We start from the raw sequence: 26,979 nt of genomic DNA, 5'->3' as shown, positions 1-26,979 counted from the left end.
GCTTGCGCTATCATACCTGTCAGGAAAATTACCTTTTATATAGCCTTTTAACTATAATAAACCAGTTTAGAGTATTAACATAAAAGGGTAATAGCCCGCTGGTGTAATTACTTCCATTTGTCCTGTAACTAGGCTCCTGACTTCATGTGATCCTGCTATGACTGTCTGGGTAGAAAACCCAAACATCAAGCATGTTTACCCATTGTTATATAAATAACAGAGGCAAACTGCTGGTTACCACAAAGCAGAACCGCTTTCAACAAAGCAGTCAAAGCAAGACGGTTCGAGTTAAGTACTATTAAATACCAAAGGTCTCTGATGTACAGTAACTTTGTTTTAAAGCCAGTAAATGTAGCCTACTGGGGAACCACGATCAAACATTACATCAGGACATTGGCCACAGACAATTCCACCCCAATCTAATTTGATGAGCCAATGAGTTTACTGGGACTATTGACAGGAGCGTGCTACTGAAGAGCCCTCCAGACAGGCATTGGCACGAGGGCAGCAGCACTGGAGCATGGCTCCCCTGACCAAGCCTCTGTGCCAGCAGCTCTTCACCATGGCAGTAACCTTTCAAGACTGCATGGGCACGCCTCAGAGGGAGCTGTGGGCTTCCCCAGTCCTGGGAGCGTCCCTCGTCCCTCTAGGAAAGAACGGGAGGAAGTGGCTACGTAACGCTGCCTGGGCTTGTCGCACGCTACTGTTTCTGTTTCCAGCTCTTCTATTCTGTTGCAGCCTCTGCTGGACAGAGATTCAAAGACCACACATTATGGTGAAAAGTGAACCCACAGCATTGATTTTCTGTGTATTTAGCTGTGCTCTCATCAACTGGCATCACAGAGCTATAACTCGTCTCTCCTTTTCATTTGCACGACTTTACTGGTTAACGTCAGGGCATGCTGGCAAAGTTTAGGCCGTCTGCCAACCACAGCACTGCCCTCCAGACCCCAGACAGACCTGGTTGTAGATAAACATTTTTCTCTCAGAAGTCCCACCACCTCACAGCTCCCAACAACAGATGGAAACGGCTCAGCTGTCATGGTAGAGAACCTCTCCCCTTCCTGCTCCACCAGGCCTCTGAGCCCTGGGGGAAGGCTCCACTCTTTCCAAGTCCATATAGCTCCCTGCCATACGACCTGTGAGAAGCCAAATGTGTTTTTCAAAACAAGTAAAAACTCAGTTTTCTTAAAAACCTCGCTGCTGTGACAGTGCAAACAGCATTCATTTTATTGCTCAACTTCGGCATGGGCACATACATACGTAGAGTTAATTTTTAAAAACCATTTATACAGATGTTATTGATAAAGCTCATGTAACAAATGAGTGAAATTACAAAGAATATCAAGGCTAAAACATTCTGTAATAAATACAATGGAAATGATAAAACTTTGTTTTTAAAGTCAGTTTAGAGAAAAGGAAGAATATTACATAAAGTGAACTAATTACATCTAGAATAAGAAACTCAGCATTTGGTACAATCATCCTCCTAGCGTGAGAGAACATTGACCACCACACATGGCCCCGACAATAAGCTGAAGGGCGAGGCACTGCTGCCGACCTGCAGGCACCGGAAGTGTCTAACACCCAGCAGCGCAATCTGTCTGATGCACTGCAAGTTCAGAGCTGATTTAGTGTTGTCAAAGAAAACAAATTACAATGGATTTAGGAGAAAAGAAATTTGTGCTCTGGCCTGTAAATGGGGGTGAGGTGGGGGGAGCACTGTAAAATACAGAGCAACAAACTGCAAAACAAAATGTACAGGATATGCAGCACTACTTAAAACTGCCAGGAAATAGTGGCCTCTTACTGCATGTGAGCACAAGGTAACCATTGGTCAGAATTAAGCTTTCCTGATGGAACAGAGCGACTGGAGGACGGCTGCGTGGGAACAGATAAATACATTAAACACAAGGCGAGTCCAGGTTCGGGGACACGGGGAGTTTTGTTCGCTTAGCACCTATCTGGACGCAATCGGGTGAAGTAATTTTGAAACTGAAATCTAAATCATGTTTTCAGATGTCCTGTGCTATTGAAGACTGTTACATAGGGCAATTTCCTTTAAAGCTCTGTCAAGTCACTGTAATAGTTAAAAGGCACTCGAAAAGTGGTGGGATTTGCGTGTGTTACACTGCATGGGAAACCTTGGAAAGCAGCATCTCCTCATCACTGCCTCCCTGTCGGCTACGGTCCTCGCCCCTGAGACAGGGTCTCAAGTAGCCTCAAACCCACTGTGTGCGTGAGGCCTGCCTGCCTTGGCATGCTGATCCTCCTGCCTCCACCTCCCCAGTGATAGGATGATGGTGTGAGCCACCAGGCCGAGGTACACTTTCTGTCCGGTGCTCCTCATGACCTTGTGCCAAGCTCAGCAAAACTTGCTATTCTTATTTCACATCAATGTTTAAAAATAATAGTGCATTGTTCTGATGGTTGAGTTTTTAAATCCAATGTGATTCTTTTGATGGTTGTAACCCCTCACCCCAGAATTTTTGTTACCTTCTAGATCACAGAATGAGCCACTCGCCTTGAAAGCTTACCTCAACCCTGGAAGCAGCCATGGGGCAGCCTGGCCTCCCCTCCCTCACTGACGAGCTCTTCGGTTTTACAGTAAATTGTATGACTGACTCAGAGTCACTCTTATGTGAGTGAGGCAAGATCTGCGATGTAGCTGAGGCTGGCCTCAAACTTGAAGTGTCCTCCCTGTTTTAGCTTCCCAGGAGCTGGGACCCCAGGCATGGTCAGCACAGCTGACTTCACTCAGGTATGACATTCCTGGTCTACCATGCCCACTACCACCTCCAGTTCAACCAATGAGGTAAAAGCAGGGCTCTCTCTAAGCTTGCTAAACGATCTTTAGAGCAAAAATTGTCCTTTTAGAAACAATTAAAATATAAGTTAGATGTTCTTATTAGAGACTTTGGTTTATAGAAATAGCATATAAAAGACAAGCTGACCCAGCAAAGAATGAAAATCCATTCCGTCACATACTGAGAAGCTATAAAAATGCAGTATTTCAATTTAAGATGAAAGTAAATCCAAAATACCTGATCTTCTTGATTCAAGAACATGAGGTTTTTTGTTTTTTGTTTTTTAAAAGTCATCTTAAAAACAGGAAGGGTAGCAAATAAACTCAGTTCAAATGGTTGCATTAAGAATTTCCAAGAAAGTCACACTTGAAAAATATAAAACCCCACTTAAGCTACAGTGACCCACATAATGCAAAATATAATAATACTCTGCTATAGAAAAACACAACTAAACATGTAAATGGCTTAATTTCATAAAGGTAATGATCCCTTTAGCCAATTGTTTACAAAGGTGGAACAATTCAAAATAACTTTAGTTTCTTACAAAGAGCAAGTATAGGAGCTGTTTGAAAATCATTTATTTGATCAAAATGAAATGTGACTTGTACCGACTGCTGGAGTTGTCTTGCTATGCGGGAGAGACATGAGTCTGAGAAACGATTTGGAGAGATAACCTTGTATAAAAATAGTAGTAGTCTTTTAAGTGTAGAATACTGCCTAACTCTGGAGACGCAGGGGTCAGCATTCTTTAGGTTCAAGGTATTAATCTTTAAATAGCAGCTGAGTGTGTCCTCATGGCAAAGCATAAAGACCTTTACTTTCCTTGAAAAGGAATTTCAAAACTGTCCTTTCCCTCCCACTGTCCTAGACTCTGAGGCGCAGGGGAGGGGCTGTCCTGTACCCCGGCGTCCTCTGAAGCGCTGCTGAAGGCGGCTGTTGGCCAGGGGATAAATAAGAGTTGTAGAAGTCCTCGGCGCCTGTCACTCCACAGCAAAGCCACAGGTCTCTTCGATGGCTGTCAGCAGCTTCTCATAGAGCTTCTCATAGCTCTCATAGGGCGGGATGTCTATTCGATTGAAGCTGTGAACAAGCAAATCAGACTTGATCATTTGCACAGAACAAGTCAACAGGTACAGCAGTGGGCATCACACAGGCTTGTGTCATACAGGAAGTTAGAAGCTGGCAGCCCTCTAAAGCAGAGACTACCACTCTGGGGTTTGCCTACCTATTTCTGAATAACTTTACTTTTTTAAATCACTTAAAAGAAGCATTCATCATTTCTTTAAAACTAAAACCTACCTACAATGACAGAGGAAAAGCTACAAAAATAACTCACCAAGTGTGGGCTTTTGGCAAGTTGTTCGTGCAGGCATCAATCTGGTGTATGGTAAAGAGCCGTGGGCCGGCGGCACCTGCCAGGGAAGGAATGTGGGTCAGATCACAGCCGGTACATGAGTCCATCTCCAAAGCCTCAGAACAAACTGGAACATACACCACAGGAGCTGGGAGCACCTTGTACCTTGTATCCACACACATCAACTTGGGGGCTCATAGGAAAAGCAGCCTGGCCAAGTGCCATACATCAGCAACACTGTCTGAGAAAAAGGCTTAACTGATGTCCCTCTGTCAGCTAAAGTACCATAGAACATTTGCATCCCAAACAATAAGTACACATTAGGTTTGCTTTTGTTTTGTTTTGTTTTTTCCTTTTTCTTTTTCGAAGACAGGAGACAGGGTTTCTCTGTGTAACCTTGGCTATCTTGGAATTCCCTCTGTAGACCAGGGTGGCCTCTATCTCCCAAGTGCTGGGATTAAAGACCTGTGCCACTTTTTTTTTCTTTCCAATTTTTGAAATAGGATCTTACTGTGTAGTTCAAGATAGTCTTAAACTTAAGATCCTCCTGCCTCAGCTTCTAGGGGACTACGAATACAGGCATATGCTATTATGCTTAAAATACACATTAGAATCATATTTTAAAAGATGATACTCTAATACAAATTTAGGCTTATGACTCAAACTGAGTTTAGCAAAGATTAGCAGTCTACAGGATACACTTTCAGTTAGCACACATGCCTTCCCCCCCCTACAGAAGATGACGCCACACTCCCCAAACAGGGAAGGGGAGTACAACCTCAGGCAGCTTTGCCCAGGCTGAGCACTGTGGGGAACTGCTGAAGAGCTCTGTACTCGGCTCACTTTGTGGATTCCCCCTCCTCACAAGCACCTTTGAAAATGAAGAGCTTAAAGGTGAAGGAAGCAATGGCTACTGAATGATACACCACAGTCATCATCAGGGTTACCAACTCAACCAAAACTCAAACAGCTAATGACACAGAAAAACAATCCTAAAAAATTTAGGATGGTTGTATATCAATGATCTAAAGTCATATAGTAAATAAAGTGCTTGGATCAAACAGCTGGCTTTCAATATTCCTGCTGCCTCTCTCTGTTGAAAGAAGGCAGAAGAGGCGTCTCAGGTGGGTAAAGGTTTTGCCAAGCTGAGATGTGAACATGGAGGTGAATGATCTTCCCTACAGAATTAAAGCAAGGTGACCACAAAATGCAAAACAGAGCGCACAGGGCTTATAAAACTGTAGCATACCCCAAGCACTGTGATCCTCTCCCATCCTCCCCCATCCTCCCCCACCCACCCCACCCCTGCAGGGGTGGATGCCAGGTACCTGTGTGCCCATCCCATGACATCTCACCTTGTAGTGCTTTGAAGCCCTGCAGAGGCACTCGAGAGGACCCTGTGACAAACTGGAGCAACCGTGCTCGTCTCTCTTCATCAAAAAACTCCACAGCTTTCCAGAACCACTTGACGACGTTGCTGTCTGGGGTACAGTGTTTTAACCGGGTGTTGACCTTCCAGTCACTCACGTCAATTTTGCCAAGTCCACAAATAATGAGCTGTTGAAATATTTGCAGGAGTGGTGAGCCTGTGGACATCAAAGCTGAGCCTCCCAAGTCGTATTAGATTTGCAGAGAGCATTCCCACAAGTGGCACACAACTGAATTATCTGGAAAGCTTTTCAAAACATACCCAACAGACCCTATGCTGCAGAGACTGTAGCTGAGTCTGGTGGCAGTCAGGTCTGAAGCCTTTTTTTGAGACAGGGTTTTTCCTCCATGTAACCTTATCTAACTCTGTTTAATAGGCTGGCCTCAAACTCAGAGACCTGTCTGCCTCTGTCTCCTGAGCACTGGCATTAAAGGCATGTGCCACCACTGCTGAGGGTCTGATTCTTTAAAGCTCCTACAATGAAAGAAATATCTACTCATTGTAGGTCCTGTCTCCAGTGTTTAACAATCACTATAATGGACTCTGACAAGAACAAAGATTTTGTAAAAATTCCAGTTTCAAAATAGAACTCTAAAATTTTAAAACATTAGACAGAAATCAAGACTCTGTAAACACAAACTGGGTGTAACACCCAATGCCTGTAATCCCAGCACTTCAGAGGCTGAGACAGGAGGATCAGCATGAGTTTAAGTCTAGCCTGAGCTACTACTACCTTGTCTCCAAAAGAGAAGAAATAATACTACAGGTTTATCTGTGCTTTTCTTAGGCCTGCATTGATTTACATTAATTCTAACACTGTTAGCTTTGCAATTTGAGGTAATTCATTTTTGCCATCAGCTCGAAGTGTACTTTGCTCTAATACCACAGTCACCTCAACATCATTTTTCCTGTGAAAATGATCCAGACTGTACAGCAAGAAACGTGTTGGATATGTATATAATTCTCTTAACAACTTTGAAATTATATTAAAATGTAAATACTTGAGGGCCAGGCGTTGTGGCACATACTTTTAACCCATAATTCAGGAGGCAGAGGCAGATCTGTTCGGTCAGCCTGGTCTACACAAAGTGAGTTCCAGAACAGCCAATGCTACAGAGAAACCTTTGTTTGAAAAAAATAAAACAAATTCATGAATTCTGCTGTAGTGTTCCACCTGACATTCAGATACAATCAATACATAAGAACTATACTAAAGTCACTTTTATACTACTAACATATCTCTACAGAGTCCAATACTAACCTATACATGTATATATATCTACCATGTTTGCTTTATTCATTTAAGTGTGTGTATGTTTGTGTGAGTGTATGTCTATACATGAACTCATGCTACAACACACAGGCAAATTCAAAGGACAACTTTCAGGAGTCATTTTTTCCTCTACCATGTAGGGCCTGGTAATTGAACTCAGGTCATCAGATTTGTTGGCACGTGGCCTCACCTGTTAAATCATCTTGACAGACCCCAATTAAGTGTATATCAGTGAATTATGACAGTGTATAAGCCATAATGTAACTTGTATAGTTCCTTTTTCATATACTTATTTTGATAATGTAGCATAACATTAAAACTACATATTTTCTAAAAATTTAATTATTTCAATAGTGATAAAACTACAATATAAATCTTATCCCTACCAAATAAAATTCACCTCCCAAAGAAGTGGTTTGAATGTGTCTGGCCCAGGGAATGGTACTGTTAGAGGTGGCCTTGTTGAAGAAGAGCGTCTTTGTGAGGGTGGGCTTTGAAGCTCCACCCAGTGTGGAAGGGTGAGTCTGCTCCTGGCTTCCTTTGGGTGAAGATGTAGAACTCTCAGCTCCTCCAGCATCATGCCTGCCTGGACGCTGCCATGCTTCCCACCTTGATGATAATGGACTGAACCTGTAAGCCATCCCCAATTAAATGTCCTTTATGCCTTGGTCATGGTATCTCTTCATAGCAATGAGAACCCTAACAGAGACAATGTCTCTGAAATAATGAATTCAGACCACTAAAGATCCCTTCTAAATCCTGTCCATCAGAAGAGTGCCTGTTATAGTGCAAAGTCTTGATTCACAACATAAACAAAGAAGGTCCTATATCTCAGACCTACTCTACCTAGCCATTTAGCACTATGTTCCCCCTCCTCCTGACTTGTCTTTGGCCATTTCGTTATTCAGTCACAAAAGGAATGGGGGATAGTACTGAGTCAACTGATTGTTTGCAAACATCTATTAAAGAGACCAGCAGGCCTAGAGAGATAGGTGGCTCAGTGGATAGCAGGGCTCAGACCTGCTGCTCTTCCAAGGGAACTGAGTTTACCATGTTGGGTGGCTACAGCCACCTGTAACTCTAGGTCCCGGGATTTAAAACCTTAGCCTCCCTGGTTACCTGCACTCACACACACATACCAACATGCAGACACATGCATTTATACATAATTTAAAAATAATAAAAGTAGATTATAAAAAAGACAAGAAAGAAACAGCCAGTAATACTACTAAAATCATTTAAAAATGATCTATACTCTTCAAATACTTATGTCCTAACCACCAGATAAATTAGTAGAATTAAACCTTTTTATGTACTTACTTTTCTTGACACAAGGACTTGCTATATAGCTCAGGCTGACCTTAAATTTTCAATCTTCATGTCTCAGCACAAGTGCTATATTATAGCCACACTCCACCACTCCCAACAAACCTCACTATTTCTTCCATAGTAGTTCAGTTTTAAGTTGGATGTGTTTACTGTGGTACTCTAAGGGTAAGCTTCACACGGAAGGAATGTAACTGTTCAATACAGAGCTGATTACTGTTATTATATGGGTGTTTGCAAAGGCCCAGGAATGGTTAGACACTACATAATTTACCTTGTTTCATGTCTTCTAAATGTATTCTAGCAAAGATGAGCACTAGCTGTACTTAACATTTTATTGAAATAAATTTCAGTATGTTAGAGACAAAGTAATCTATGTAAATAAGCCAATTAAATCAAGAAATGACAAAAAGTTGGGAAGAAGGCCCAGGCTGCAGGATGGCTCAGTGGGTAAAAATACTTGCCAAGCAAGTATGGCAACCTGAGTTCAACCCCCAGCACCCATGTTCATGAAGAAAGAGCTGACATCACAAAGCTGTCCTCTGACCTCCACATGTGCACCACCGGAAGAATTTTAAGTAGGAAAAATTTTAAATGGGAAGAATGTCTATGTGATTTGAAAAGAAAAGGGACTTGAGAAGCGGCTTAGCTAGTGCAGTACATGAATCCCAGGGTAGAATCCTAACACTCAGGGAGGGCGGAGGTGAGCAAAAAGCCAGAAATTAAAGGTCATCCTCATCTACATAGACCCAGACTAGTTAAAAAGAAGGAAAAGGGGGTTGGTGAGATGGCTCAGCAGTTAAGAGCACTGACTGCTCTCCCGAAGGTCCTGAGTTCAAATCCCAGCAACCACATGATGGCTCACAACCATCCATAATGAGATCTGATGCCCTCTTCTGGTGTGTCTGAAAACAGCTACAGTGTACTTACATATAATAAAAAAATAAATCTTTGGGACAGAGGGAACAGAGGTGCTAAATTCAATTCCCAGCAACCACATGAAAGCTCACAGCCATCTGTATAGCCATAATAAATAAATAAATAAATAAATAAATAAATAAATAAATAAATAAATAAGTGGCAGAAACCAATGCACAGATTTAAACAGAAAAATAATTTAAAAAAAAGAAGGAAAAGGATATATAAATTAAGAATGTCTCCATATGGGGCTGGAGAGATGGCTTGCTGCACTTTTAGAAGAGTCAAGTTTGATTCCTAGTACACTTGACAAGCAGCTAACAATCAGCTGTAACTACAGCTCCAAAGGATCTGACCTCTTGGGTCTCTGAGACCACCAGTACCAATGTGCACACCCCTGCACACACAGATACATGTGCATGCACTCATAAAGACATATATAAGAGATTTCTTACCCACAGAAACCCCAAAGTCCCAAATATTTCCTCTAAGAATTCTCAGAGGATTGACTCATGAAACTCTGAAAGCATTAGAAAGCACCACTTCCTCTGCAGCAGCAGGAGAGCCCCCAGACTTGGTACAGCACAGGATCAGAACGGTGGGTGACACACTGACCTCCAGCTCCTTTTCATCAAACGTCTTCAGCAGATGCTGTGGAATGACTTCATTAAACCCCTTCTGCAGCGCCAGGAACTGAGCTTCAATGCCTCGGAGAAATCTCCAGTTTACATAAAGCCTGCGAACATTGGTCAGGGGTGTCATGTGACTGCATAAATTCAGATTTGGTAATTGCCATAAATATCTACTTTGGAAACTTTACACTTTAAAGTGTCTATCATCAAAATTTTAGTCTAATAGGGCTGAGATACAGGCAAGATGAAGAGTCCTTTCATAGGCACAAGACCCTGGGTAAACTCTCTGGCCTGAAAGAAAAAGGACACTAAAAAAGTAAAACAATTTAGTCTAATGTCTAAAAAAAGTTTATCACTAAAGAGACAAGTGGACCCTAAGTGCTGAGACAGTTCAATGCAGTCCAAAAGCAGCCCCTGCCAGCCCCAGGCAGCAGCACAGGGATCTGCTCTTCACTCGGGCCTGAGTAACAGACTTCCAATCCCAGTCACTAGGAGGGTGGGAGCAGGAGGATCAAAAAAAGCTTATGCCCTGCCTGGGCTACAGCGTGAGTTCAAGGAAGCTGGGCATCCAGTAACGAGAAAGGCTGCAGCGCAGTAGCGGGGCCTCGCTGACACACACACACACACACACACACACACACACACACACACACACGCACGCACGCACGCACGCACGCACGCACGCACGCGCACGCACGCACGCACGCACGCACGCACGCACGCACGCCCAGTGGCAGGGCCTTGCTGACACACACACAGGGCCCTGCACTTGGCCCCCAGCACTGCTGGCTAAAGAAAATCATTCTGCCAATCAGAAAACCTGCTAGTAAACTGAACATCTACCACAACTCAGGGTCTGAAGTGCAATTTTGGTTAAGATTTGGTAATTACCATAAATATCTATATTGGTAACTAACTATAATAACTTTAATAGCACTTCTTTCAAATTTTTAAAAAAAATTTCCTATGTATTGGTGTTTTGTCTACATGAATGTATGAGTGTCAGATCCCTGGAGTTATAGACAGGCAGGAGCTGCCATGTGGGTGCTAGAAATTGAACCCAGGTCCTCTGGAAGAACAGTGAGTGCTGTTAACTGACAAATGATCTCTCTAGCCCCAACATTTCTTTCTTAATTTATAATACACAAGTCAATAAGCAGAATAAAGAGCCCAATCTCTTAAAGATCAATCATTCCCAGGACGGGGACAGGGGAGGGGGTGGGCTGGGGAGGAATAACTTAAGAATGCTGTCAGAGAATGTGAGATGTTCCCCAGAAGCTGTGAAACCTTGGAAGATGTCAACTTACTAACAAAAATACATTAAGATACTACATTATTTGTGAAGCTTTCCTTGTACCTTTTAAAATCTGTTTTTTGAGACAGGGTTCATTAAAATGTTATATATGGTGTGTATGATGTATAAATATGGGTATTATTTGGGTCTCACAGGCTGGTTACAGGACAGCCAAGGATGACTTTCTATACAACCGATCCCCCTGCCTCCTGAGATCAGAGGTATGCATCAACATGCCCAGCTTTAAGAACATTTCTGGGCTAACTTTTAGTATTAACTGAACATCTTTATTTATACTTAGCTGCATGTATATTTCTGTAAAAGAGTTCTAAATATGGTGTTGCTTGGAGGGTATGTTCATGTTCATATGGCGCCTGGGCTCCCCAGTGTATCACTTCACAGCGGAAATCATGCTGGCTACAAGTATATGTAGACCAAAACAACATCAGGCAGAGGCTGGAGAGATGGCTCCACAATAAAGAGCACTGGTTGTTTTTCCAGAGGACCTGAGCTTGATTCCTAATGCCCACAGTGCAGCTCACAACCATCTATATAACTCAACTAGTACCAGGGAATTCGATGGCCTGTTTTGGCCTCCATGGGCACCAGGCATGAACATGTTGCACAGACATATAAGCAAGACAAAAATCTAGACCTGCTACTCTACAACTTGGGAGAGGACCAGAAATTCAAGGTCACCCTCAGCTACATGGCAAGTTGGAGGCCAGTATGGGCTACATAAGACCCTGTCTCCAAAGGGGTATGGGGAGGGCTAGTCACTTCTGAGCTCTGGAATGTCAGCAGTCCATAAAAAAGAAGCCTATCCTACTGAGAGGCCAAGAAAGGGAACAGCCTTTGATACCACATAGGAGCTCAGTGAGCTCAGATAAAGAAAGGCAGTCATTTGTGCCACTCCAGCTGAGGCCTCAAATCTAAGAGTCAGAGGGCCTGCCCTGGCCTTTTAACCCCAGCCAACAGCTTGCAGACTAGCAGTGTATCATACCCATTAGTCTCTGCCCAACTACCAACTGCAGGGATTATGAAACAATAGTCGAGTGGGAGTTTTTAAGTCATTTAATTCCACAGAAGTTTGTTCCAGCAGTAAGAAACATTTCATAAACACTTGAATGTTTCTCTATACTGATGTTCTGGAGCTTTTTTTTTTTTTTAATTCAAGCATTTACCTGACATATTCTTTTTTATTTTCTTCGGTAACAGGGATACTTTTGCCATTAGGTTTGAGTTCATGCTGAATAATTTCACCATATGCATTATGTTCAACACAGAAGGTATGGTCCAGAACACCTGTGATATCATTTTCACTAGATAAGAAACAAAAAAGACACATTAACAGGGGATCCTACCTCTTATCTCCTACAATGTGTTCATAGGTGAGACGTTCAGCTAAGAGAATACTATGATATAGCAGTTACAGGACCAAGCTCCTCCCACCAGTTCTTATGCTAGCATGCCATCTTTTCTTGCACAGAAAAGTCAAAGACACTTCTCTTTATAAATACAGACAGCATTTTACTTCCTGAGCAACAAGAATGGGCTCTGTCAAAGAGAGACTCTTTTGAGAACAACAATATATTTTTGGTATCCAGATAAAGGCTCTTCTGAAGGAAGGAACAAGCACTGAGTCTCTTCAGTGAGAAAGTGATCTGTGAGTTCTATGAAACTGAGCACCTTCCCATGCAGACTCAGCTACCAGTTCGTTCTTTGCAAAGTATGGTTCCAACAATCACTGCCTTCATCAAAATGAAATTAATAGGACAGGCCAGGTGTGGAAAGAGCACTGCTTGCTTTTCCAGAGGATCTGAGTTTATTTCACACTCAGTGTGGAAAGTGCTCACTGCATGACTACAACCTGAGTTCAGTCCCTGGAACCTGCATGGCAACAATTCTACTTTCATTTACTAGTATTTAAAATCTACCATTCTGTCACATTAGCTGAGACAGAATCTGCCTTAGTCTTAGGATACTATTCCATATAGTGCTTTAGCTTACAACAGTGCACAGGTTGAGCACTCTCAGCCAGGAAATCTGAAATTCAAAATAAAATACTTTTGGATACCATCAGGATATATGTGTAAAGTGTGTATGAAATGAAATGTGTTTAAACTAGGGGTCCCCCCCATCAACTATCTCAAGGATAAGCAAACATTATAAAACTGGTGATCAAAATCAGAAATATTTCTATAGTCCCAAGGACTTCAGATAAGGGATGATCAATCTGTAGTAGATTAATTTTCCTTTTTAAAGAAATAACACGAGACTTCTAGAAAGGCCCAGATCAGGTCTCAAGGCCTGTGTACCAGACAAGCCTGGAAGTGTTTCACCAAAGAAGCTTCTTTTTGCAGCAAACAGAAATGATTACAGAGATCCACAGTTAGTCATAATGCAGAGAGTAAGTGGCCATGGGTTGCTCAACCCATCTTGATAATCTATACTGCAGCCCTACACAAAAGGTCCAGGAAGATGTCAGAAGAGAGCAGGAAGAGCCCAAGAGCCAGAGAACAGACCTGTCAGGAGACAGTGTCTCCTAGACACGACAGAAAAGTTCCATAATATGGTTGCCTAAACAAGGCCCGCACAATGACACCAGTTGTCATGCCAACATGCATGAGAAAATCTCTACGGTCCCCACCTAGAAGTAGAGCTACAGGCAGTCGATGACTGCTGAGAGGAGGATTAGTTTTTTTCAGGGATGAGGGCCAGATAGGTTATCTAATCTCAAGTAATCCGCCCTATACACAGATACATGCTGGAAATACTAAACAGACTCAATGTGTGTGCATGTGCATGTATGTGTGTGCACGGTAACTTTAGTTCAAGGGGATATGACACCCTCTTCCGGCATCCTCAAACACTGTACACACATGGTGTACAAATATGTATGCTGGCAAAACACTCATACACAGTAAGAAATATTTCTTAAGTCTTTAAAGGAATAACATGGGCTGGAGATACATCTCAGAAGAAAAGTCCTTAGTACACTAGTTTCCCTTTCTGGAATCTTAAATGTGCAGAGAGCACCAGACTAGGCATGGGGGAGGAAGGAGTCTTACATGGTTTTATCATAAACCACACTTAACATTTTTTGTGCATATTTCAAATTTAAAAAAAAAGTGCATTCATTTTATTTATTCTTTACATTTTTTTTTACTTTTTTAAAAAAAAGATTTATTTATTATGTATACAATGTTCTACCTGCATGTATGCCTGCAGGCCAGAAGAGGGCATCAGATCCCATTATAGATGGTTGTGAACCCATTACCATGTGGTTGCTGGGGTGCATTAGTTTTGAAATGTGTCTTTTTATTTTATTTGCTTTTTAAAAATTATTATTATTATTATTATTATTTCATCTTTGCATGTATGGGTGTTTTGTCTACATGTATGTGTGAGCACCATGTGTGTGTCTAGTGCTTGAGACCAGAAAAAGGAAACAGATTCCCTGAAAGTAAAGTTATAGATAATTGTGAGCCATCATGTTTGGGTGCTGGGAACTGAACCCAGGTTCTCTGGAAGAGTAGCCAGTGCTCTAACCATTGAACTATTTTTCTAGCTTTCGTTCTTCAGTTTGTTGTGGAGCCTGTCCTTGACTTCATGATTCTCCTAGACCTTACAAGTACAGGTCTTATAGGGATGAACTATCAGATATAGCTTATATTTTTAAGATTTACTTTCATTATTAATTATATGGGGTTCGAGTGCCTAAAAATGCCAGGTTAGATGCCCTGGAACTAGAGCTCCAGGAAGCTGTGCTACCTAACATGGGTGCTGGGAATCAAACTCAAGTCAGTCCCTGCTCTGGTAAGGCCAGTACATGCTCTTGACTGCTGAACTACCTAAGCATTCTTTGTTTTGTTTGATTTTCTAAAAAATGTGTGTGTGTGTGTGTGTGTGTGTGCCTGTGTGACTTTGTAGACTGTGTGCTGTGTGTCAGGTGACTGTGGAGGCTGAAGGAGGTATCAGATCCCCTGGAACTGCATGATCTGCCTCACGGGGAGTTCTGGGAACTGAACTGTGTCCTCTACAAGAGTAATAAGGGCTCTTAACTACTAAGCCGTCTCTCCAGCTCCTAGTTTGTCTCTTTTTAAAAGCTCAGATGCTAACTATGCTAACAGAAGTAAGATTCAGTACGTACAGTATCCACACCAAACTATTATGAAGGTCTGGGTCAACTAGTTCCATGTCATCCAAAGTAATTGACTTCCCCAGCAACTGTTTATAAAACGGTAATGTGAAGCCACCATCAATATAATGTCCATGGAATACAGCCATTCCCATTATTCGTCCAACAAAGTGGAAATAGGATAAATGTTCCTGAAATGAAAAAAGAAGAAACAAAGACAAATACTCAAGTTAGAAACTCTTCAGTAAATTGTCTTTATAAAAAGTAAATATTTGGGGCTGGGGAGATGGTTCAGCGGTTAGGAGTACTGACTGCTCTTCCAGAGGACCCAGGTTTAATCGCAGCAACCACATGGCAGCTCACCCTAACTCTGTGACTACCTCACACAGACATACAGGCAGGCAAAAACAGAGCAATGTGTGTAAAATAAATAAGTTATTTAAAAAAGTAAATATTTAAGCAACATTTTTTCCCTTTTTCTCCCCCCTCCCCCTCCCAGTTCCGTCCCTGTCTCTGAGACAGGGCTTTCTTGCAGCCCAGTCACTCTCCCCACTGCTGGGATCTCAGGTACAAGCCACCACGTCCATAGCTCTCTCAGGGCAAAGGCCCTTTAGAAAATGATCCCTTGACAAAGCTTTGTGAAGCTACTTGCACATCCTGTTCTCTGAGTGCATTGTCAAACAAAGCTGTTAATCCTTTCGTTGCTTCTCAACCATCCAGAGACTGAACTTTAGGATACCACAGATTTAAGACATGGATTTAGTCTCACATTTGGATTAATCCACCAACTACTGTTTATATAAAAATTAATGAGTCCCTCTGGGACTAGTCAACATTTGGACACACAAGGAATAAAGACAGTATCCAGAGAGAATACTCCTGAGGAGAACAGCAAAGTGATAAAGCCCAGGGGACTGGGTCTACTCCTGGGAAGCACCCAGCACAGGTCTGATGGCAGGCAGATGGACAGTAGTGAGCTGTGAAGCAGCAGCCTCACCTTAACAAATAACTTCCTAATGAGCCTCGGCTACCTCATGTATATACAACTGTTCTTTCACTATATTGTTTGGTTGGTTAGATATCTATATTTTTAAATGCCTTTGCTTTTCTATTTAATAAGTAATCTTTAATTTTACAATTATTTTATCTTTAAAATATATATTTTAAGAAATACATGCTGGGGCTGGAGAGATGGCTCAGTGGTTAAGAGCACTGACTGCTCTTCCGAAGGTCCTGAGTTCAAATCCCAGCAACCACATGGTAGCTCACAACCATCTGTAATTGTAATGAGATCTGATGCCCTCTTCTGGTGTGTCTGAAGACAGCTACAGTCTACTTACATATAATAATAAATAAATCTTAAAAAAAAAAAAAGAAGTACATGCTTACTTTAAAATATTTAGATAAAACAAACACAAGCAAAGAAGACATTGAAAATTACCCATTATCCTAGACAAAATTATCAGTTTTATGGTATAGACCTTTTAATGCTTTCTCTTACATATATCTACCATAGCTATATCACATTATATAACTTTTCACTTAACATCACTTGACAGCCAGGCAGTGGTGGTGAACACCTTTAATCCCAGCACTTGGGAGGCAGAGGCGGGCAGATTTCTGAGTTCGAGGCCAGCCTGGTCTACAGAGTGAGTTCCAAGACAGCCAAGGCTATACAGAGAAACCCTGTCTTGAAAAACAAAACAAAACAAAAAAAAATCACTTGACATATAATAATACACATCCGTATCACACATCATCTTCATCTCACAATATACCCTTGCATGAAAATAGAACAGAGATAATTAGAAAGTAACAAACTAGCAGTAACTCCTGACATCTAGACCTAGCTTGTGCTAGGATCAAACCCTCGGGCCTCACAGGTACTAGTCAACAACCGACCCCTGAGTAACAGTCCAGCCTTAACTTCTAAGTATTTAATAATGCATTACAGGATTTAAAAAAATACAATTAAGTGTTTCCTGTACAGGGTCACATGTAACTTTCTAAGGTGAAAATTTTTCCTGTTAATTTTTAACAATAATTGAGGTTTAAGGCAATGAACTATACCACAGTCACAAAGATAGTAACTTATATAACAAGAGTATGATTCTACATCTTTTTGCCTTCAGAAACAGGGCTTATACCACAATCCAAGCTGCCCTATAACTTAGTAAGGGCCAGGATGGCCTAGAACTTTCATGATCTGTTGCCTTAGACTGGAAAGCACTGGGATCTTAGCTATGAGCCTGCACACCCAGAGACTCCATGTCTAATTTCATAATCTGTGTCTATTTCTTTGCTTTTTTACTTTGAAACAGGGTCTCACTATGTAGTCCAGTCTAGTCTCAGCCTTCCAAGTGATGTGATTACAAGCACCCATCACTAGACTCAGACCAAGAAAAACCATTTACACTATTGTATGTCATAATTTAATTAATCCTCTGCATGGACAACTGTGTTGTGTCCAATGTGGGATAATCAATAGCAGATAGCCTAGTGTCTCAATGTAGCACGCAGCTGTAATCATTTACTCAGACAACTTTCAAGAAGAGGAATTGCTAAATTAGAGGGTGTGGCCAGGATCAGCCAAGTGATTCCTTTGTGAGAGTCACACTGATGTCTACAGAGGAGAGCAGAGTGGATCCCAGCACATTCACACTGTTGTGACCACAGCTCATACCGGATTAACTGCAGAATCAGGATTGATCTGCAACGTGTAGATATCATCTCTAGAATACTGGAAGAGACCATAGTAAGGATTCAACATTTCATGTGACAGCAGGTACAACCATTCCCTAGAAAACAAGATAAAGTATTTGTTAATTAACATATGCCATTAGCCACTCTAGTAGATGATTTAATTTTTAAATTTTATTATTATGGGTATGCATGATGTGTGTAAATACATGTGTCACAGAATACATGTGGAAGTTGAAGGACAACTCTATGGAGTTGGTTTCTCCTTTCACTTACGTGGCTTTGGAGACTGAACTGACGCATGGCAAACACTTTAACCTGCTGGATTTTACCTAGGCTGGACTCAAATTCAAGACATACACCTGCTTCTGTCTCTCAAGTGCTGAGATGAAAGGCAAGCTGAATTATGCTTTTAAGCTAAAAGAAAATGCAGTACTAACTGTGGTTCTAGAAAAAAAATCACAACAGAAGGGTGCTGGAGAGATGGCTCAGCAGTTAAGAACACTGACTGCTCTTCCGAAGGTCTTGAGTTCAAATACCAGCAGCCACATGGTGGCTCATGACCATCTGTAATGAGATCTGACTCCCTTTTCTGATGTGTCTAAAGACAGCAACAGTATACTTACATGTAAGAAGTAAATAAATCTTAAAAAAAATCACAACAGAAGATGAATGTTTAAAGAGCAATTATAATTATTAAACAGTTATTGTTCATAATTTGGAACAACTTTTATTACACTTTTGCATCAGTGAACATAAAGGTACTACTTAGAAGTTCAGCTGCTCATGAGATGCTGTAGCCCTCTAGAGTTTGATCACTTTAAATGTTATATAAGATTTATAACCCATAATAAATCATCTAATGTCTATTTCTATCAGGATAAATGATTCATACTGATACATAATACAACAGGCAGGCAGATCTCTGTGAGTTCAAGGCCAGCCTAGCTACCTGTTAAATTCTAGGAAGATCAGGATATATGCAGAGATCCTGTCTCAAAAAAGACACATAACACGGCACAAATTTATTCTTCCTTTTTGGGTAGTGGAGTGCTCTGTGGCATTGTTTTCATAAAGAAGTGTCAATGTCTACCTTATCATCATTTACTGCATAAAGTCCAAAGCAAACCATGAAGGACACCCAAATCACAAAGCTTTGGATCTGAGGGGACACTGGTATACTTTGGGAATGCCCCTATGACTTCTCTTCCATTTTGTTGTGCTGAACATGGAATATAAAGCTCTGCACATGCTAGGCAAGTGCTCTACCACTGAATTATAGCCCCAGTCCTCTTACTTCTGTTTCTTTGAGATAGGTCTTGTTTACCTAAGCTGGCCTTGATTTACTCTATAGTCCAGGCAAGTCCTGAACTTGTGATTCTCCTACCTCGGCCTCTCAAGCTGTATCAAGATGCCATTAAAGCTTGTTCTAAACCTAACCCTTTTTTCTAACCTTTCTTGTCAATGCTTTTGTTTGTTTGGTTTGGTTTGGTTTATTTAAAACAGGGTTTCTCTGTGTAACAGTCCTGGCTGCCCTGGAACTCATCAGGCTGGCCTCAAACTCTAGAGATCCACCTGCCTCTGCCTCCAAAGTGCTGGGAGTAAAGGCGTGTGCCACCATGCCTAGCCTACATCGATGCTTTTAAAACCTCAATATAAATAGCACTACTGCCAACTTATCAAATTCTTCATATTTTTCAATAAAAGATGACTTGTTGTTTTGATGACAGTGAAATAACTAGTCTAGAACTTAATACTGTTAAAAACAAATTAAAAGAAAATGTTTTACAATTCTATGATGTGACAAAGGTGAAATCAAATTACTATCATGTGATAGTACAGACAGACTGAAATACCAGAATGTGCATCTCCATGCACAGCCTCCACTACACATGACAAACCGATGGATGTGCTACGCTTTGCTGTGTACTATGTACATCTATGCCTTTTTTAAAAGAAAGCTGAATTTTTGTTCTTATCTTCCCAAGAATAGAGCAAAACTAACCATTTTAGATCTACTACAAACTAAAGGTCAGACAGCATAGTTCACTCATTCATTTCCACATGCCATTTATCCTGCCACATTTATAGTAATGAGGTAATTTCAAAGAGACTACTTGTCTGATCTGTACAATAGCTGTCACTAGCAAATAAATGTTTTCCTAACATTCATATTCGATTTCTGAGTAAATAAACCCATAGGAATTAAAGTTCTAAAATTTACATACAAAAGATTTTTTTCGAAAATCTAAACTATGCAGTAAATGGATAGAACTAGAAAAGATTATACAGAATGATGTCACCCAGACCCAGAAAGACAAGCACTGCATGTTCTGTGATTCCTAGCTGAAATCATCAGATAGAAGTATATAACCTGGAGTAATTGCAGAAACTGGGAAAGGAAAAGGGGCCATGGGGCTTTGAGAGAGAGGTTGCAGGATAAAGGTGATATGAAAGGGTCAGTGGGGTGAGAATCTAATTGGAAAGGTAGGATAAATAACACCTCAAGATAAAACCTCAAGAAATCATATTATTTTATATTTACTTAAAATTATATGTGTAATACATATAAGCATAGAAGTAACAGAAAGATAAAGTTATGCCACTTTGGCATAGCAATATTCCTCAGAAGAGCCATTAGATCACCTTATAAAAACTCCAATACCAGGCATTTGAAACATCTGCTACAGTTGTTAGTCAGTGTAGTCTAAGTGATCCCAAAATAACAGAAGCTATTGCTGTACCTTTGGTTGCCTCTCAAGAGGTTGAAGGTAATCCACTATAGCTACAGCTGAAGATCTATATACCCAAGACACAGGATTCAGAGGCTTTGTGCTGGATCTAACCAAAAGTGATGGTCTGACAGTCTTGCTGTCATAGTTCCATAAAGTACTATATAAGGTGTCAAGGAAGGGAAGCAACCAACCGTCACAATACCCAGCTGTGACACCTGTAATAGTGACCAGCACAGAGGTGCAGAAAGGTGCAGTAGTGACACGCCTGACTTAGTGATAAGTAAGTCACAGCTGCCTGACTAGACACTAGGACCACTCAATACAAGGAAAATCATGCATGGTACTAAAAACCTAATCAACTACCTGAGGCTAATGAAGTCAGGACTCTTAGAAGAGAGCCTATTACCACCATTCTGCTAAATCAGCATAATTCCTAATTTCATTCTAAAAATCCACCTTTTTACCCACAGATATGTATAACTCTCATCCTTCCTCAAAGAAACATTTCTTTATAGCAAATGGAGACAATTACAGAAAACCACGAGAGGTTATAATGCAGGCATAAATGGATCATGGGGAACCCAACCCCAATGGTTAGATATATCTGCAATACAACTTCTTCACCTAAGATTCAAGGTAGATTTCAGAAGAGGTGTTAGGAAAACTGTAAGAGCCAGAGGACCAGGAAGTCTGCTGTGAAATGTGCCTCTTAGAAAAGATAGGGAGCTACACCCATACTACTGCAATGATATGGTTGCCTAAACAAAACCTGAATGACAATTATCAATAGACATGCTAACATAGGAGGAAATCTCATGGGAACCCAACCCCACACAAAGTACTAAAAGTAACTAATGACTGCTAAGAGGGAGAATTAGCTTCTTCTAGGGATGAGCCCAACTGTTTATCCAATACAAATATGTCAGGCCTGAAATCATATACACCCAAACCACACTAAACAGACTCACCATGTTGGACTTATATAGTTATAGATTTACTAAATATATATAACAATAATAAAGAAAAAGAGGCTATTAATTTGAGGGGGCTAGAGGGAAGAAAGGAGAAAAGAAATGCGATTATATTTTAACTTATAAGTTTTAGTAAAAGAAATAAACTAAACAGACACAAATATTAAAATTCTATAAAAACACATGGAATAGTCATGAAAGAACTATAAAGTAAAGAAAGTGCAGAAAGTGCACGTTTTTAGGTAAAGCCTGGTAAACACAAGCAGTGCTAACAATTACAGGACTTGGTGAAAACAATTTACTTAGGTTGGACTTAGAATCGGAGAACCAAGACTATTTAGTCCTTACAATAGTTCTGTCCAGGGCTGTGATTCTCCTACAGTCACGTAAAGTAAATGCCACAAGTGAAAAAATCCTGACAGCACACATGCCATCAAAAATATGTTGGATTCATTGTATGATTAAGAACATAGCAGAAACAGCATATCATACTTTCCCTTAAGGCATTCTTAAGGGCCATTGTGAGATATACATGTATACAAGTAAGCAAATATAATATATCCTTGTTTAGCAAGCAAGGGAAACAACATTCAGTTTAAAATGGACAGTATGAGGCAGAGGAAATAAGATATGCTGAAGATGTAAAAATGCAGGCCGGCCAGCCAGCCCTACAGAGAGTCCCACAGGGCTTCTGTGGTCCAGAGTATTAACTACGCTTCTGTTACTGTCATCTCGTTGTGAATAAATCCACTGGGACTGCATCTGTATTGCAAACAGTGGGGAGCTTTATACCTGAACATTCATTCATGACAGCTACAGCTATCTTAATTTTGTTTAGTCCAAAGATCCATATAGGGGCTGAAGAGATGGTTCAGTAGCTCAGAGTACTGCCTGCCCTTGCAAAAGACCTGGGCTGTACTTCCAGTACCCAGAGTGGTCACAACAGTCTGTAACTCAAGTTCCATGGAATCCAATGTCCTTTTCTGGCCTCTTTGGGTACTGCATGCACATCATACACATTCAGACATGCAGGCAAAATACTCACCCAGACTAACTATAAATAAACAAACGATGACTGATTGAACAAATGAATAATAAATAGATATCCATGTATTTACCTGGCAACTCCTCCATAGTCAAGGCCTTCTTCTCCACGAAATTTTATCATTAATCGCTTCCATAGATCTTTCGGCCTCATTTTCATGACCTGTCGATATGATTCCTGAAAAATATTTTTAATATACTATCATCATTAGGTGCTTTAGCCTCTAATTTAAAAGTTTTCATCTCTTCCAATTCACAAAACTAAGTCAGAGACACCAGCAGAAACCAAAAGTAAGAGAATCACAGTTCTAAAAGAACATAAGTAAAGTAATATATTAACTACATGGACAATTTTATATTGGGGACAGGGTAAAGATAGACTCTTACAAAGCCCAGACTGGCTTTGAACACCCTATATAGATAATGTTGGCCTCTGGATGGCCTGGAAATTGCTATGTTGACTAGGCTGCCCTTGATCCTGCAGAGATCTGCCTCTCTCTAACTCAAACTCCAGAGTGCTGCAATTGTATAGTTAGGTGTGGTGTCATATGCCTTTATCTTTTTTTTAAATGGACTTACTTTACTTTCTTTTACTTGTATAATCTTTTTATATTAGCCAACAACTGGATCCTGGCTCTTTTGTACAAAGACCCTAGTATGAATATTATAAGATAATCAGGTAGTTCCTGATAGGAAGACTTGGTGAGCACATCTGTTTCTCAAGGTCTGGGGTAGCCTTAGATCTTGGAGATGTCATCAAAGGCAGTCCTGGGTGTCCACGGTCAATACCAGCAATCAACAACAGCTTCTTGGACTCAGGTGCTTAGATGATGCCAGTGCCTCTAGGTCAATGGTCTGTTGTTACCTTGCTTGGGACACTATGGGATTTGGTTATCTCACTCCCTTGGTAGCCTCTGTGTACCAGACAATGGAGAGTTTATCTAAGATAATGGGTTCATGAATGCTGGTGGCTCTCTTACTGGTGTACCTAGCACTACCATCAATGTGGCCATTGTAGTCTCCAATGGCCAACAAATGACTTGAACCCATCCACTGGCCAGTGAAAGACTGCCTTATTAATCTTCACAACCCGTGTTATGAACAACACCCCAAGAAGTTATTTTTGGGGGCTGATGGACAAGGAAAAATCCTGGCTAGGAATTTTTTTTTGAGAATTATTTTCTGTATATGAGTACACTGTAGCTGTCTTCATGTACACCAGAAGAGAGCATCAGATACCATTACAGAAGGCTGTAAGTCATGTGGCTGCTGGGAATTAAACTTAGGACCTCTGGAAGAGCAGTTAGGGCTTGTAACTATCTCTTCAGCTCCCCTGCCCCCAGCCCCTTATTAAAGATTTATTTTTATTTTTATTCAGGTACATGTGTTGGTATCCACAGAGGCCATCGCATCCCTTGAATCTTGAGTTATAGGTGGTTGTGAGCCATCTCACATGGAGTTACATGGAGGCTGTAACTGAACTCAAGTCTTCTGGAAGAACAAGTTTTTTTTTTGTTTTTTTGTTTTTTTGGATTTGGTTTTTTCAAGACAGGGTTTCTTTGTATAGCCCTGGCTGTCCTGGAACTCACTCTGTAGACCAGGCTGGCCTCGAACTCAGAAATCCGCCTGCCTCTGCCTCCCAAGTACTGGGATTACAGGCGTGCGCCACCACCACCCAGCCAAGAACAAGTATTTTTAACAGCTGAGCTGTTTCTCCAGCTCCTAATTCTGGACCACAAAGCCCAGTATGGTAACAGGATCTACTTCTTGTTTCAAGCCTTACTTCCCTCCACGAGCTTCAAGACTGCAGCCTTGGCTATGACTGTCATCCCAGCCCAAGTGCACTTGCAGCCTCTAAGGAAGACTCCTCTGCCTCCCAAGACCAGGAACCCAGGATCTCTGGATCCTTCCAGTGCACAAGCATCACCTACTATTATGTAGTGTTTTCCAAGTGGGAAGAAGCTCTTTTTATCATTCTGAAATACATACAAATTACACTGTAACCAAAGACAAAAAGCTCATCAGGAGGCAGATCTCCGAGTTGAGGCTAGCCTAGTCTACAAAGTGAGGTTTAGGATAGCCAGAGCTAAACAGGGAAACCCTATTTTTGAAACACATACACACACACACACAGAGAGAGAGAGAGAGAGAGAGAGAGAGAGAGAGAGAGAGAGAGAGAGAGAGAGGCAAAGAAAGGAAGGAAGGAAGGAAGGAAAAGGGAGGAAGGAAGGAAGAAAAGAAAGGAAGGGAAGAAGAGAAAAAGAAAAAAGAAAAAAGAAAAAAGAAAAAAGAAAAAAGAAAAGAAAAGAAAAGAAAAGAAAAGAAAAGAAAAGAAAAGAAAAGAAAAGGTCAAGTGGGGCAGTGGTGGCGCACGCCTTTAATCCCAGCACTTGGGAGGCAGAGGCAGAGGCAGGCGGATTTCTGAGTTCGCGGCCAGCCTGGTCTACAGAGTGAGTTCCAGGACAGCCAGGGCTACACAGAGAAAACCTGTCTCGGAAAAAGACAAGAGAAGACAAGAAAAGACAAAAAGAAAAGAATACTTTTACTCCAATCAGATAAGAGTTCCTAAAGTATATTCTTAGAAAGAATAAAACAGGGGTTAGGGAGATGGCTCAGTGGTTAAGAGCACTGGCTGCTCTGCCAGAGGAATTGAATTGCCTCTGAGTTCAATTCCCTGCACCCACACAGTGACTCATGACCATCTGTAATGGGATCTGATGCCCTCTTCTGTATATACAGAACATTCATACATTAAAAAAAATCATAAATAAACTAATAAAAAAGAGTAAAACGAAGTCCAGGCATGATGGTGCATGCCTTTAATCCCAGTCTTTGAGGGAAGGAGTCAGAGGTAGGTGTTTGAGAACAGCCTGGTCAATATCAACAGTTTCAGCCTAGTCAGAGCTACACAGTGAGATTATCTCAAAACAAAGAAAAAAAGAGCAAATCACTAAATCTGATTTTCTTCTAATTGGAATTAAGGCTTATATATTTACCTCAAAAATCTCTTCCCTAGACACCTCAATGCGGCAGTGGCCAGCTTGAGGCTGCTGTTGGGAAAGTTCTTGCCGCAAGATTTTTAGCTTTTGAACCAAGTCTCGCTTGTACCTTGGCACTGTCAGACACTCAGTGTCATCAGGACACAACGACACCACTTGCTGTTGCTGTTGGTCTTTCAACTGGTTCTGACGACTGGAAATAAACAGAAATGTTATCAAAGTACTTTAGAACATACAAGGTTGCAATTCTACGTTTAATTCAGCATCAGCCTATAAGAGAAATCTATCAATGACTAAGCCTTATGAGGCAGACCATCAGCCTGACAGAATTGGTTACTGAGGCTCTATTCATAAAGCTTTATGCAGATGCTAAGGAGAACTGCTCAGATACCATTTCCTCTGCATCATCCCATCACCTAATTTAAAGCTCAGGCAGGTGCTACATATCCCGTCATCCATAGTGTTTTTCTGGAAGAATCAAACAGAAGCCTAAACTGTCAGCTCAGTGGAGACCTTTCCTCCTATACCTGATTCAGTTTAAACCACAAAAATAAAAAAACAGTGAAGCAGCCTGTCTCTTCAGCTATGCTAGGGCATGTAAGAGGTAGTTATATAAGGGGTGATGTCAACACTGGCAGAAAACAGTGGGGATGCCAATCTGCTCCCTGCAAGGCCTCTGACAATGTCCAGAGTCCTTATCAAGCAAATTATTTTCTTGAAATAAATAAGCCTGACAGAAAAGATTCAAGTTGTAATCTTTGTTCATAGTTACTTTTAAAAGTTTCCTTTAATAATAAGGTAGAATTTCTGTCAGGCATTAAGAATATCAGGCATAGGCTGGGCAGTAGTGGCGCACGCCTTTAATCCTAGCACTTGGGAGGCAGAGGCAGGTGGATTTCTGAGTTTGAGGCCAGTCTGGTCTACAGAGTGAGTTTCAGGACAGCCAGGGCTACACAAAGAAACCCTTTCTCAAAAACACCAAAACAAAACAAAACAAAACAAAACAACAACAACAACAACAAAACAGAATAGCAGAGTTAAGGGTGAGAATAATAGAGTTAAGGGTGAGAACAGGCAGGAAGGGGAGAGCCTGCAGTCGGGCTGAGGCCACAGCCCAGGCCTAGTGCCTTTTCTGTACCTCTGAGAAAGCAGGGAAGCTGCCTGAGGCCCATTTTTCTCACTGATGAAGAGAGGACTCAATGTATAAAGTATGCTTTTCAGACAAGATCCTTTTTAAAAAAAAAAGAAAAAAAGATGTATTTATTTTATGTATATAAGTAGCTGTCTTCAGACATACGAGAAATGGGCAGATCCCATTAAAAATGGTTATGAGAACTGAACTCAGAACCTCAGGAA

At 41.1% G+C, this 26,979-nt stretch overlaps 1 protein-coding gene across 3 annotated transcripts in view; it reads right to left on the bottom strand.

Moving 5' to 3' along the window:
* Positions 1–1,206: 1,206 nt before the first annotated feature.
* The window catches only part of Smurf2 (SMAD specific E3 ubiquitin protein ligase 2), a 111,051-nt gene continuing 85,278 nt past the window's right edge, over positions 1,207–26,979 (bottom strand). For all 3 annotated transcript variants that reach the window (XM_052194744.1, XM_052194745.1, XM_052194746.1), the window contains 9 exons: positions 25,621–25,816; positions 22,699–22,802; positions 17,858–17,972; positions 15,187–15,365; positions 12,218–12,355; positions 9,723–9,843; positions 5,517–5,718; positions 4,144–4,219; positions 1,207–3,887 (listed from right to left, as the gene is read on the bottom strand). In XM_052194744.1, coding sequence (XP_052050704.1) covers positions 3,788–3,887; positions 4,144–4,219; positions 5,517–5,718; positions 9,723–9,843; positions 12,218–12,355; positions 15,187–15,365; positions 17,858–17,972; positions 22,699–22,802; positions 25,621–25,816 — 1,231 coding nt within the window. In that variant the 3' untranslated portion in view covers positions 1,207–3,787. The remainder of the gene's footprint in view (positions 3,888–4,143; positions 4,220–5,516; positions 5,719–9,722; positions 9,844–12,217; positions 12,356–15,186; positions 15,366–17,857; positions 17,973–22,698; positions 22,803–25,620; positions 25,817–26,979) is intronic.

Source organism: Apodemus sylvaticus, chromosome 10 (assembly GCF_947179515.1).
Source record: "Apodemus sylvaticus chromosome 10, mApoSyl1.1, whole genome shotgun sequence".
Classification (NCBI taxonomy): domain Eukaryota; kingdom Metazoa; phylum Chordata; class Mammalia; order Rodentia; family Muridae; genus Apodemus; species Apodemus sylvaticus.
The sequence above is the reverse complement of the archived record's forward strand: the minus strand, read 5'-3'. Positions and strand labels throughout refer to the sequence as shown.